At 43.1% G+C, this 14,528-nt stretch overlaps 1 protein-coding gene across 4 annotated transcripts in view; it reads right to left on the reverse strand.

Annotated features, from left to right (window-relative positions):
* Nucleotides 1-14,528, reverse strand: part of hhat (hedgehog acyltransferase) — a 216,940-nt gene that overhangs the window by 115,997 nt on the left and 86,415 nt on the right. For all 4 annotated transcript variants that reach the window (XM_070448561.1, XM_024008316.3, XM_024008315.3 and 1 more), the window contains one exon: nt 10,029-10,230. In XM_070448561.1, the coding sequence (XP_070304662.1) occupies nt 10,029-10,230 (202 nt within the window). The remainder of the gene's footprint in view (nt 1-10,028; nt 10,231-14,528) is intronic.

The raw sequence follows: 14,528 nt of genomic DNA on the forward strand, positions 1-14,528 counted from the left end.
CTAGTGTGTGTGTGTGTGTTGTGCTGTGTGTGTGTTGTGTGCTGTGTATGTGTGTGTGTGTGTGTGTGTGTGTGTGTGTGTGTTGTGTGTGTGTGTGTGTGTGTGTGTGTGTGCTGTGTGTGTGTGTGTGTGTGGTGTGTGTGTGTGTGTTGTTGTGTGTTGTGTGTGTCTGCCTGACTTGGCTTCTTATGACAGTGATAGGATGATTGATGATGGGAAGTTGGGATGCTTCTGCTGATTTCCCCAAGTCTCCTATTCTCCTCTTTCCACGCCCCACCTCCCTTCCTCTCCGCCCTGCTATTTCTCTCCCAACAGCTATTTGTTTAGCTCCCTTCAACCTCTGTCACCAGAAATTAAGGGAATCATCTCAGATAGCTACAGTAGTATGAAAAATGTGTCATGAACCGTACACAGTTCCATTCCCTTCACAGCATGTTGAATGAGACTTTATTATTTTAGTCTCGTACAGAAGGACCAAATGCTTTTTATTGAACTCCACTAGTTCAGGTATGATAGCAGGTTTTGCTTCCTCTGTACTGATGGTAGTGACATCTGTTCTGTGTTCCCTCCTGCCTAAAAGAGTTTGGCTTCTGTTGGTTTCAATTGACCTGGATGTTGCTTTGCGCTCCACCTAGAAGAGACTAATCTAGCGGAAACACTGCAGCATACTGCAGGAGACACACACACACAGACCCCTTGACTTTTTTCACATTTTGTTACGTTACAGCCTTATTCTAAAATGTATTAAATAAAGCAATTTCTCAGCAATCTTCACACAATACCCCATAATGACAAAGCGAAAACAGGTTTTTACATTTATAAAATTAAAACAGAAATACCTTATTTACATAAGTATTTAGACCCTTTGCTATGAGACATGACTTGGAAAGGCACACACCAGTTTCTATAAGGTCCTACAGTTTGCAGTGCATGTCAGAGCAAAAACCAAGCCATGAGGTCGAAGGAATTGTTCGTAGAGCTCTGAGACAGGATTGTGTCGAGGCACAGATCTGGGGAAGGGTACCAAAACATTTCTGCAGCATTGAAGACCCCCAAGAACACAATGGCCTCCATCATTCTTAAATGGAAGAAGTTTGGAACCACCAAGACTCTTCCTAGAGCTGGCCACCCGGCCAAACTGAGCAATCGGGGGAGAAGGGCCTTGGTCAGGGAGGTGACCAAGAACCCAATGGTCACTGACAGAGCTCCAGAGTTCCTCTGTGGAGATGGGAGACCCTTACAGAAGGACAGCCATCTCTGCAGCACTCCACCAATCAGGCCTTTATGGTAGAGTGGCCAGACGGAAGCCACTCCTCAGGTGGCACCATCATGCTGTGGGGATGTTTTCAGTGGCAGGGACTGGGAGACTAGTCAGGGTCGAGGGAAAGATGAACAAAGCAAAGTACAGAGAGATCCATTATGAAAACCTGCTCCAGAGTGCTCAGGACCTCAGACTGGAGCTGAAGGTTCACCTTCCAACAGGACAGCGACCCTAAGCACACAGCCAAGACAATGCAGGAGTGRCTTCAGGAAAACTCTCGGAATGTCCTTGAGTGGCCCAGCCAGAGCCCGGACTTGAACCCGATCAAACATCTTTGCAGAGACCTGAAAATATCTGTGCAGCAACGCTCATTATCTAACCTGACGGAGCTGCAGAGAAGAATAGGAGAAACTCCCAAATACAGGTGTGCCAAGCTTGTAGCGTTATACCCAAGAAGAATGGAGGCTGTAATCGCTGCCAAAGGTGCTTCAACAAAGTACTGAGTAAAGGGTCTGAATACTTATGTAAATGTATTATTTCAGTTTTTTATATTTTATAAATTAGCAAACATTTCTAAAAACCTGTCTTTGCTTTGTCATTATGGGGTATTGTGTGTCGATTGCCGAGGGGGAAAAACTATTTACTAAATTTTAGAATAACTTAACAAAATGTGGAAAAAGTAATGGTGTCTGAATACTTTCCAAAGGCACTGTAGGTCTAGAATGGGAAGCAAAGCCCGTCCCTTTTCGGAACCAGGAAATATTGTCTGTACCAGCCGTCCTGGATCTTCGACAAAGGAACCACTCGGATTGCCTGCTTCTGGAGATGGAGGCAATAATTCCTCCCTCAAAACGGGCRCAGAGGCCTCTGGAACAGTCGATATGATGCTGCAGAAGCGTGGGRGACACAAGAAATTGTAGCCTGTACCCTGATGGAACGCCACCTTGTGGACTGGGAAATATTGGTTCTTCTTCCATTTCCACCACTATTGACAACCGTGTGTCTGAACATCGAGAAGGGACACTTTTCATCGAACTCACATGTGGGAGACAACACTTTTGACACCTTCGAACACTGTGGGACTCCGGAATTTGCCTAAAGCCTGGCCCACTCTCGGTACAAGGGCTTCGGTGATCARTGATAAACCCCGATTGGCAGTACCACCTGGGGGTACTGTTGTCACAATGCGGCTCACTTGGATGTGTTACAGTAACCAGCTGGCACCCAGCACTGAACCGCAACATTAAAAATAGACCCAGGGATTTTTTTATCATGAAGGTTACCCTACCGACCAGTCATAGGTACTGGCGACCAAGCGCCTTGTAGCCTAGCTGGGAATGGGACAGACAGCTCTGAAAAACAAACCCCTTTTGTGCTAACAGACATGGGCGATTCGTAATTGAATCCAATTCCCCCAGGAATGAAAAGCGGTGAGCTGGAGAAAGACAGCTCATTTCAGAGTTCATATAAACCACAGAGACTGTGTGTTGGATAATAGCATGGTCATGTCCAACCCTGCTTGACTCTGCTACCAACCACCACATTATATCCATGGAATGCAGGGTTCCAGAGGGGCATTAAACATGGAAAAGCTTCCAACACACATTGCGCTTCCGTGAGACTGTATAGCCTGCATGAAGCCCAGCCCCCTTATGGGCAAAGAGGGCTCCAGCAATGGCTGACATAGTACCCCATTTTCCGTAACAAAACGCGGGGGCACCGTCACAGCAATGTTTTGTTGAGTTGCGCAGCTGCTCAGGGGAGGAGCACACAATCCTCACCCTCTCTATTCCCTCCAACTCCAGGAATTGAAGAGAGGCAAGCAGGGCCTAACCAAGGCAGACACAAGCGGTGGGGGGGATACCTCTCTCAGAGTAGCCTACCGTAACCGTTGACAGAGCACAACACAGGAACCAGGGGACATTAGACCAGACCAATGACCCAAACCATCTCCTCGTGCCACAACACAGACTCAGCCGAGGTACTGGCACCCAGGAGAGGAAGTTACTATCGGAAACACCAAGCCCCCTAAAGAACAGTGCCAGTCGTCCCCTAGTCTCCCAAACTAACAGATTTGAGAGAGGGCAGCCTGAACACACACCGAGCAGAGACATACAAGACATCCAACGTGAGTATCTTTTAATTCATTGGTTGCAAACCCGAACCCGGCTTGTTAGCTTTCATTGTTTCGGTCACGTTAGTTATTTTACCTATTGCTATAGGCAGGCCAAACAATTTGAAGAATAACTAATTGTTTGTGATTAGGAGACTTATAACAACCACACAAACTTCAGCCTACAACGTCCAGGGGGCGGCCATGCTCTACCACTAAGGGACAGTTTATTTGGCGCAACGTAAGACAGTCTTGTGTTCCAATTGTTTGTTTTAGTAGTGTGAATCGTTTTGGTTCACACAGGGGTGATGGGAATAATTTTATGAATTAATCCGAGCCTCACGCCTATCAGCTGTGTAAGGCAGGGCTTCCAGAGAGGCGCAGATTTCATTGGCTTTGTCAGGCAGGATTGTAGATCCTTCAACTGAAGTCGCTAGAGTGCGACTCCCCCATAGTATGTTGTACTGAAGTTGACTGACAAAGAGAACGGATAAGTGGTTGCCATATGTAAGCGTGTCAATTTGTTAAGAAGTGAACAGAGGGGGGATCACGTGACCCCTGAACGAGATGGCCGCATGAACTAGGAGCTCCRCACAAGTAGTTTCCAATTCCTAATCATACCTCCACTTCAAGTTTAACCTCATTTAGCTTTAGTCAAAAAGTCATGGCGTCTACAAAAGGCGACACTACAGGTGACATTTTTACCCGGACTCGAGCACTAGCGACGGAAAAAGCCTCCAAGAAGCAGCTAGCTTCAGAAAAAGCTAGCGCCATTAGCCAGGAGCAAGAGGACCCGTTCCCCCCCGAGGCCCAACGAATGCCAACCTCGCACTCTGTCGAAGACATCTTTTCTGAGCTGAGATCCCAACGTACAGAACTCAACACTAAACTAGATGCCATTAACGCTCAGCTCAGTGCGATAGGGGGCAAGGTGACAATCCTGGAAAATGCTTTGGCTGACTAAACATACCAAGATAAACGCGGGGCGCCTGGAGCGAGGCAGAGGGGCGAATCCTATCCACGGACAAACTTATTGACAGACGCAATGGAAACAATAGCATATGCTAAAAAAAATAGAGGCAGGCTGGAAGAGAAAACAGAGGACCTGGAACAACAGGGCGAAGGAATAATTGTGTTCTATTAATCTGGGCGAAAAGAAGAGGGAAAACAATGCCACTGATCCGGCTAGCTGAAAGAAACTCCCGAGTGGCTCACCACTGTCCCCGACAGGTCCCATAAGACCTCGAGAGAGCTCACCGAGCACTGGAGGCCCCCCACCAGCAGCCAGACAACCACCGCGCCCTAATCCCACATATGCGTTTACCTGGAGATTCAACCGCACAAAGTCGAACGACGTCTAGCAGGCCGGCGAATAACCACACGCATTACAGTGGGAAACAAACGGCCAAACTGACCTTACTTCAGAAACCTGTCAGCTGGAAATACCGCCGCAAAGTTTTGACGAGGTGAAGACAATGCTCCATTGACCGAGGCATCTTTAGGGGATTCAAATACCCAAACGAGCTCAGGATTCTTCACCAAGGAGCCCTGCGACACTTCAAAACTCCCGAAGAGGCAAAACGTTTTTTGAAAGACAACCCCGGTCAATGAGAAATGGACCAATGACTAAATGCGATTACTATTATTACTAAAGGAGGTAAGACAACATATAGCCGCCATCCAAAGACCCACCCGCCCTGCTAAATGTCATTATAGCCGTCTAATCTATATTTATGTTCCTTTAGCTGAGAGGGATAGGCCCATTATATGTAGGCTGGGCTATTGATTATATTTTCTCCCTTTTTTAATGTGGTCTGGACGGGGGCTACGTTGTCATTTACTCAATGCGGGGCGGAGAGGATGAGGCATTTCTTTGGTGGGGAGGGGGAGACGTTGTGCGTTGCTAACTGTTCCCGTTTTTTTTTTGTTGGAACACAGAATTGTGACTGAGCGGGGAGGTAATAGATCCAACGGGATATGTCGAGTTGTTTGGGAACTCGGTTGGGGTGTTCAGAGATTGTTATTTTATGTACACCATTTATTTTCCTTTTATGTGAACGCAGCTGTAACTACTATCCACCTTTACCCAGAGATGACTTGCACTAAAGTTCGATTACTGTTCGATGACGATGACTAGTAACATAAATCTATTGACATGGAACTGCCATGGTCTAGGTCATGCAATAAAACGGAAAAAGATACTATGTGCTCTAAAAAAGGAAAAAGCAGACATCGCGCTATTGCAAGAGACACACCTCTGTGATGCTGAACATGCCAAACTCCGCAGAGCTTGGGTGGGACAGGTGTATTTCTCAGCTTTCAAATCCATCAGTAGAGGTACAGCCATACTTATCCATAAGAATGTTCCATTCATAATTGACAAAAACATATCTGATCCGGAGGGGAGATTTATTTTGATAACTGGGTCACTGTATGGGCAACCAATTACTATTTTAAACATATACGCCCCTAACACAGATACTCCTGCTTTTATGCCGAAAATGATAACCCTGTTCAATGAGCATTGTGTTTCCTTTGGAGTGTTGGCCGGAGATTTTAATTGTACCCTGAACCCAACCCTAGACAAATCGTCTCAAGTCCCCACCACAAATCCTAGATCTGCAAAGATGTTGAACTCTCTTACTAAAGAGATGGGACTGATAGATATCTGGAGAGAGACTAATAGCTCATCTATGGACTATACATACTACTCTAATGTCCATAACACCTACTCCCGTATAGATTACATTTKTATCCCAAAGAGTTTCATAAATTCAGCCACGTGTACAATCGGACCCATAGCGCTTTCGGATCACTGTGGGACGCTGCTAAAGCCACACTAAGAGGTCATCTAATTGCATATGCTTCCTCTAAGAAAAAAGCAATGGAAGCACACAGGCTAGATCTGGAGAGGGAGCTGGAACGCTGTGAAAAAGTACATAAACAATCCACAGACAGCACCTCCTGGAGTCAACTTAAAGCAGCCAAAGCCAAACTGAATTTGGACTATACTCGGGAGATTAAAAAAAAAGTTTTCTTTACTAAACAGAAATACCATGAGTATAGCAATAGGCCTAGTAGATTGCTTGCTTATCAATTAAAAAAAGAGCAGTCAGAGGTCACATATGACCCAAAAAAGATCAATTTAACTTTTCATGATTTTTACTGCAAACTATATACCTCTGAGAGAAAACACACAGAGGCAGAACTCCACTCCTTCCTAGAGGGAATCTCGCTACCTAAACTATCAGAGACCGACCAAGAAGATCAACTCCCCCTTCACTCCTGAGGAGATCCTGGAGGCAATTACCTCCATGCCACCTAACAAGTCCCCAGGCCCAGATGGATTCCCCAGAGAGTTCTACAAAGCTTTTTGGCCCCAGCTTAGCCCTATTTTCATGCCAATGCTGGAGGATTTTTGCAAAAACTGAGTTCTCCCAGACTCAATGCACACAGCTCGCATTACAGTGTTGCTCAAAAAAGACAAGGACCCTCTATCCTGCTCCTCCTTCCGGCCCATAAGCTTGTTGGATTTCGACTACAAAATAATTACCAAATTGCTCGCCAAAAGACTAAACACAATTCTTCCCAAAATAATAAAAGCGGACCAAACTGGATTTATTAGAGACAGATACTCTTCTGATAACATTCGCCGTCTTTTTGATATTATTGATCAAGTAAACGCACAGAAGACCCCTGTCCTGCTGGCTTCACTGGATGCTGAGAAGGCGTTCGACAGGATGGAGTGGAGCTTTCTGTTCTCAGTCTTAGAAAAGTTCAATATGGGCCCAAACTTTATTAAATGGATCAAATCACTATACTCTCATCCAAATGCCAAATGCCCCCAGTCTATGAAGACACTATGCCCATTCCAATGGAAGACACAGGGGTTTCAATACCTTGGGATATTCATAACACCAGATCTGAATAGGCTTTTCAAGGAGAATTATCTTCCACTCCTGGATCGAATCAAGAACAACCTCCAAACCTGGATCTCCCTCCCAATTAGCTTAGTAGGAAGAATTAATGTAATCCGTATGAACATCCTCCCTAGACTGAACTATTTATTTCAGATGCTCCCATGCTATCTCCCAGCTTCCTTTTTCAAAACAATTAACCAAAGCATCACCAAATTTATATGGGGCAATAAAAAACCTAGGATCAAGCTCTCCACTCTATCGAAACCTGAATCTAAGGGTGGTCTTGCCCTTCCCTCCCCTCAATTGTACTACTGGTCTGCCCAAATCCGCAACATGCTAACATGGATCACAAACAGACAAGAGTCAACGTGGATCCAGATAGAAGCCCAATCCTGTGGTTCATTGCCACTAAGCTCAACTATATTCATTAATAACTTTAGTGAAGTGGGCAACATAGCCAAAACATTTGTGATTTACAGCACCCTACTAGCGTGGAGGGACTGTAAGAAATACCTGGGCATCTCCTCCCAAATATGTTCTCACTCGCCTATAGTTGGCAACCCAGACTTGCCAAAAGCCCTGAGGGATGCCAACTTTAATCTTTGGCATACTCTAGGAATCAGGACCTTTTCAGACCTATTTCATCAGAAGACCACTACACTGAAATCCTTTCAAGAGCTCTGCAGTGAATTCAATGTGCCAAGATCCCATTTATTTTTTATTTTTAACATCTTCAAATTAGACATGTCATCTCCTCATTTACTTCCAAGAGGAGGTTTAGAACTCAGTTGAATGAAGTTGAAACCCTTCTTGTCACAGCACAATCCATTAAAGGCAAAATATCCTATATCTATAGACTCCTTTCTGAGAAAGGAGGCTCCTCCTTTACTCCTTTGAAAATAATCTGGGAAAAGGACCTTGGTCTGACTATCAGTGATGAGTTATGGGCGGAGGTTTGCGACAGGGTATACTGCTCCTCTACTAATGTAAAAATGAAAGAATCTAATTACAATTTTTTTGTACACATTTTATTACACTCCCTTGAGACTCCATARAATGAAAACAGACATTTCTCCTAACTGTAAAAGATGTACCTCTGAAAGTGGAACCTATATGCATGTATTTTGGAGCTGTAGAGAGATTGCCAGATTTTGGCAATCTATACATGCTGCACAGAAAATACTAGATGTACAGTTTGATATGACCCCGTGGCTTTATCTTCTTAATGCCCAGCAGGACTTTGTTCTTGATCCTGACAGAGAAAATTTGCTTATGACCATTACATACTTTGCTAAGAAATGTATTCTTCTATTATGGGCCTCTAATACTTCTCCTACATTTAAAATGTGGATTGACCAGATTGTTGACTTTCTCCCTCTTGAAAAGCTCACTTATGACCTCCACAAGAGACAGCCCAAGTTTGACAGACTCTGGTCTCCACTACTCAACTATATTTCAAATTGGACAGAGTGAATGGGGGGGGGATCAGGGAGATGAGAAGATGCGTGTTGTGTAAGGTGCTGTAAAATCTAAAAACTAATTATTGGCTCGTCATCTCAGCTAAGGCTGGAAATAGCTAATAAGAACCTTGATAGTGCTGCTGCAAGTTCTATATTTAAAATGTTGTTATAATTATTATTTGTGTGTATGTGTGTGTGTATGTATATATATATGTATGTATGTATGTATGTATATGTATATATGTATATATTTATATATATATAAAACAATTTTTTATTATTATTATATATATATATTTTTTTTTTAGTCTGTCACATCTGTGAATGTGGAATGTGTTTGGTTGGTTGATTGAAAACTTAATAAAACTTTAAATTGAAAAAAAAAAAAAAAGAAGTGAACAGAGGAGTTTGCTCATCTCCTAAATTGCCTTCTCCAGTGTAGGATGCTCAGATGTATTCTACCATGAAATTGAAATCCACCACACCCCCTTTGAAAGAGCTGTTTGGAATGATAAAAGCTACTTATCCTTTTATCTATAAAATGTCTAGCAAAACTAGCCCATTTCTTTTTACCACATTACACATGTATTTTGGGATTCAAACTCTGTAAACCTCATTTGCCTGAGGACATGCTAGAGGAGTCTCATTTCATACAAGAGTATTTGTTTCCACGTTTCCTCTCATCGATTACCTTGAACCTTTTTCAAAAGAGGACATGAGGATTCAAGATTCTCCCAGAGCGAAAGCAAAAGAGAGGCAGAGATGGAGCGAAAGAAAGAAAGGAGGGTCCAGGCCTCAGCTTCTCTGCCCTTCCAGTGTGATGGAGAGTCAGCCAACAGACCCAGGCTCGACTAAGCACTTTGTGTGTGTGTGTGTGTGGGTTGAACTGATAAGTCCTCCCACATCGTTTTTATGGCTTTGCTGTAAATCAGTCAACTTAGAGCAGTGCGTTTAAACATACTGTATACAGACAGACACCAACACAGACAGACACCAACACACACACAGAGACACTATCAACCCTACCCACATGGAAAGACCAGATGCATTTCAAAGAGCCTTAGAGGAACAGTTAGTAATTCAGAAACAAATTGTTGGGACGGTTCTACAGACACGAGTTAAGGCAATGTCCAGCAAATCAATAGGTTCAGTCCATTTTCGCACACGTTTGCAAAACCTATGACATTCATTCATTAATTCAATCAATCATGTGTTCTCACAAACAATAGAGGGGTAGATGAGGGCTAATGTGAGTAAAGACTTCAGTGACTTACAATAGATGGATAGACGAGGGGAGAAGAGATGAGGATTGTCACTCCATTCTCCACCAGCACCCCGACCCAGTTCATCAGAGCCCAGTACTGTAGGTAGTCATGTCCTCCATGCCAGAAACACACAAAGCCAAATGCCAGAGCCGTGGACAGCATCTTCCACAGCAGCCCGTGGTGAGAGCCTCCTAATGGGATGTAAATGTACCTGGGACAGGGAGGGCGACAAAGTCAGCAACCACGGGTAGACATTATACACAAAACACAGGGTTACCAGGTAACAGAGTATGTGAGTGCAGTTGAGCAGGTTGGAAATCCCACTCATCACTCAGAGCTCCAGCGCTCCACATCCTTTCCAACCGCTCCGCTAAAAACTGCTACTCACTCAAAAAATAAATGCCGCTGCAAATTCGCTCCATTCATTAAAATCACAATTTAACCAACACCCATCTATCTACCCTGAACAAAAGTACACAACATGTAAAGTGTTGGTCCCATGTTTCATGAGCTGGAATAAAATATCCCAGAAATGTTCCATTCGCACAAAAAGCTTATTTCTTTAAAATGTGTTTACATGCCTATTAATGAGCATTTCTCCTTTTCCAAGATAATCCATATCAAGAAGCTGATTAAACAGCATGATCATTACACAGGTGCACCTTGTACTGGGGACCATAAAAGGCCATTCTAAAATGTGCATCTTCGTCACACAACGCCACAGATGTCTCAAGTTGAGGGAGCATGCAATTGGCATGCAGACTGCAGGAATCCCCACCAGAGCTGTTGCCAGATAATTGAATGTTCATTTCTCAAAGAGAAATTTGCCTCACAACCGCAGTCCATATGTATGGCGTTGTGTGGGTGAGCGGTTTGCTGATATCAACATTGTGAACAGAGTTCCCCATGGTGGAGAGGGGGTTATGGCATAGGCAGGCATAAACTATGGACAACAACCACAATTACATTTTTATCAATGGCAATTTGAATGCACAGAAATACATACTGTGACGAGATCTTGAGGCACATTGTGAGGCCAATTTCTTTTAAGGTATCTATGACCATCAGATGCATATCTTTATTCCCAGTCATGTGAAATCCATAAATTAGGGCCTAATTAATTTCAATTTACTAAAATCTTTGAAATTGTTTCATGTTGCGTTTATATATTTTGTCAGTATATTTTTGTGACTACCTGGACCTACCATTTGGTTTTGAAGTATTGAAAAGTATTTTAATAAACAACAGGAAAAGGTGACTAAGAAGCGCTCATTATTTCAAATAGGCTACATGTCGTATTAAACAGCATATAAACACTAAATAGGTCAGGAGCCAGACAGGTAGCCAAGAAGAAATGAAAATGAATTATTTTGGCTATATTATTTAAATTACAGAGGCAAGAAAAAGTACAGTTGAAGTCGGAAGTTTACCAACACTTAGGTTGGAGTCATTAAAACTCGTTTTTCAACCACTCCATACATTTCTTGTTAACAAACTATAGTTTTGGCAAGTCGGTTAGGACATCTACTTTGTGCATGACACGTAATTTTTCCAACAATTGTTAACAAACAGCTTGGAGAATTACAGAAAATTATGTCATGTCTTTAGAAGCTTCTGATAGGCTAATTGACATAGAAAATGTGTGGGTAGAACTGAAAAAGCTTGCGCAAGCAAGGAGGCCTACAAACCTGACTCAGTTACACCAGCTATGTCAGGAGGAATGGGTCAAAATTCACCCAACTTATTGTGGGAAGCTTGTGGAAGGCTACCCAAAATGTTTGACCCAAGTTAAACAATTTAAAGGCAATGCTACCAAATACTAATTGAGTGTAACTTCTGACCCACTGAGAATGTGATAAAATAAATAAAAGTTGAAATAAATCACTCTTTACTACTATTCTGACATTTCACATTCTTAAAATAAAGTGGTGATCGTAACTGACCTAAGACAGGATTTTTTTACTAGGATTTAATGTCAGGGATTGTGAAAAACTGAGTTGAAATGTATTTGGCTAAGGTCTATGTAAACCTCCGACTGCAACTGTATGTGAACCCTTTGGAAATACCTGTATTTCTGCTAAATTTGATCTGATCTTCATCTAGGTCACAGCAATAGACAAACACAGTATGCTTAAATTAATCTTAAACTAATAACACACTAACAATTACACATTTTCATGTCTTTATTGAACACACCATGTAAACATTCACAGTGCAGGGTGGGAAAAGTATGTGAACCCTTGGATTTAATAACTGGTTGACCCTCCTTTGGCAGCAATAAACCTCAACCAAACGTTTTCTGTAGCAAAGCAGCCCCAAACAATGATGCTCCCTCCACCATACTTTACAGTTGGGATGAGGTTTTGATGTTGGTGTGCTGTGCCTTTTTTTCTCTCTCCATACATAATGTTGTGTGTTCCTTAAAAAACAACTCAACTGTAGGTTCATCTGTACACAGAATATTTTGCCAGAAGCGCTGTGGAACATCCAGGTGCACTTTTGCAAACTTCAGACGTGCAGCAATGGGTTTTTTGAACAGCAGTGGCTTCTTCTGTGGTGTCCTCCCATGAACACCATTCTTGTTTCGTGTTTTACGTATCGTAGACTCGTTAACAGAGATGTGAGCATGTTCCAGAGATTTCTGTAAGTCTTTAGCTGACACTCTAGGATTCTTCTTAACCTCATTGAGCATTCTGTGCTGTGCTCTTGCAGTCATCTTTGCAGGACGGCCACTCATAGGGAGAGTAGCAACAGTGCTGAACTTTCTCAATTTATAGACAATTTGTCTACCGTGGACTGATGAACATCAACGCTTTTAGAGATACTTTCGTAACCCTTTCCAGCTTTATGCAAGTCAACAATTCTTAATCTTAGGTCCTCTGAGATCTCTTTGGTTCGAGGCATGGTTCACATCAGGCAATGCTTATGAATAGCAAACTCAAATTCTGTGAGTGTTTTTTATAGGGCAACGCAGCTCTAATCAACATCTCCAATCTCATCTCATTGATTGGACTCCAAGTCATTAGCCTAGGGGTTCACATACCTTTCACAACCTACACTGTGAATGCTTGAATTCTGTATTCAATATATTTATTTTACCTTTTATTTAACCAGGTAGGCAAGTTGAGAACACGTTCTCATTTACAATTGCGACCTGGCCAAGATAAAGCAAAACAGTTCGACACATACAACAACACAGAGTTACACATGGAGTAAAACAAACATACAGTCAATAATACAGTAGAAAATAAGTCTATATACAATGTGAGCAAGAGAGGTGAGATAAGGGAGGTAAAGGCAAAAAAGGCCATGGTGGCGAAGTAAATCAAAATATAGCAAGTAAAACACGAATGGTTGATTTGCAGTGGAAGAATGTGCAAAGTAGAGATATAAATAATGGGGTGCAAAGGAGCAAAATAATAAATAAATAAATACAGTAGGGAAAGAGGTAGTTGTTTGGCTAAATTATAGATGGCTAATGTACAGGTGCAAGTAATCTATGAGCTGCTCTGACAGCTGCGTGCTTAAAGCTAGTGGAGGGAGATAAGTGTTTCCAGTTTCAGAGATTTTTGTAGTTCGTTCCAGTCATTGCATCAGAGAACTGGAAGGAGAGGCGGCCAAAGGAAGAATTGGTTTTGGGGTGACCAGAGAGATATACCTGCTGGAGCGTATGCTACGGTGGGTGCTGCTATGGTGACCAGCGAGACTGCGGAGTGAATAGGGGGACTTACCTAGCAGGGTCTTGTAGATGACCTGGAGCCAGTGGGTTTGGCACAAGTATGAAGCGAGGGCCAGCCAACGAGATGCGTACAGGTCGCAGTGGTGGTAGTATATGGGGCTTTGGTGACAAAACGGATGGCACTGTGATGGACTGCATCCAATTTATTGAGTAGGTATTGGAGCCTATTTTGTAAATGACATCCCTGAAGTCGAGGATTGGTGGATGGTCAGTTTTACAAGGGTATGTTTGGCAGCATGAGTGAAGGATGCTTTGTTGCGGAATAGGAAGCCAATTCTAGATTTAACTTTGGATTGGAGATGTTTGATGTGAGTCTGGAAGGAGAGTTTACAGTCTAACCAGACACCTAGGTATTTGTAGTTGTCCACATATTCTAAGTCAGAGCCGTCCAGAGGTAGTGATGTTGGACAGGCGGGCCAGGTAGCGATCGGTTGAAGAGCATGCATTTTAGTTTTACTTGTATTTAAGAGCAATTGGAGGCCACGGAAGAGAGAGTTGTATGGCATTGAAGCTCGCCCTGGAGGGTTGTTAACACAGAGTCCAAAGAAGGGCCAGAAGTATACAGATGGTGTCGTCTGCATAGAGGTGGATCAGAGACTCACCAGCAGCAAGAGCGACATCATTGATGTATATCAGAGAAGAGAGTCGGTCCAAGAATTGAACCCTGTGGCACCTCCATAAAGACTGCCAGAGGGCCCGGACACAGACCCTCCGACTTGACACACTGAACTATATCAGAGAAGTAGTTGGTGAACCAGGCGAGGCAATCA

The sequence above is a fragment of the Salvelinus sp. IW2-2015 genome, linkage group LG18 (assembly GCF_002910315.2).
Source record: "Salvelinus sp. IW2-2015 linkage group LG18, ASM291031v2, whole genome shotgun sequence".
NCBI lineage: Eukaryota > Metazoa > Chordata > Actinopteri > Salmoniformes > Salmonidae > Salvelinus > Salvelinus sp. IW2-2015.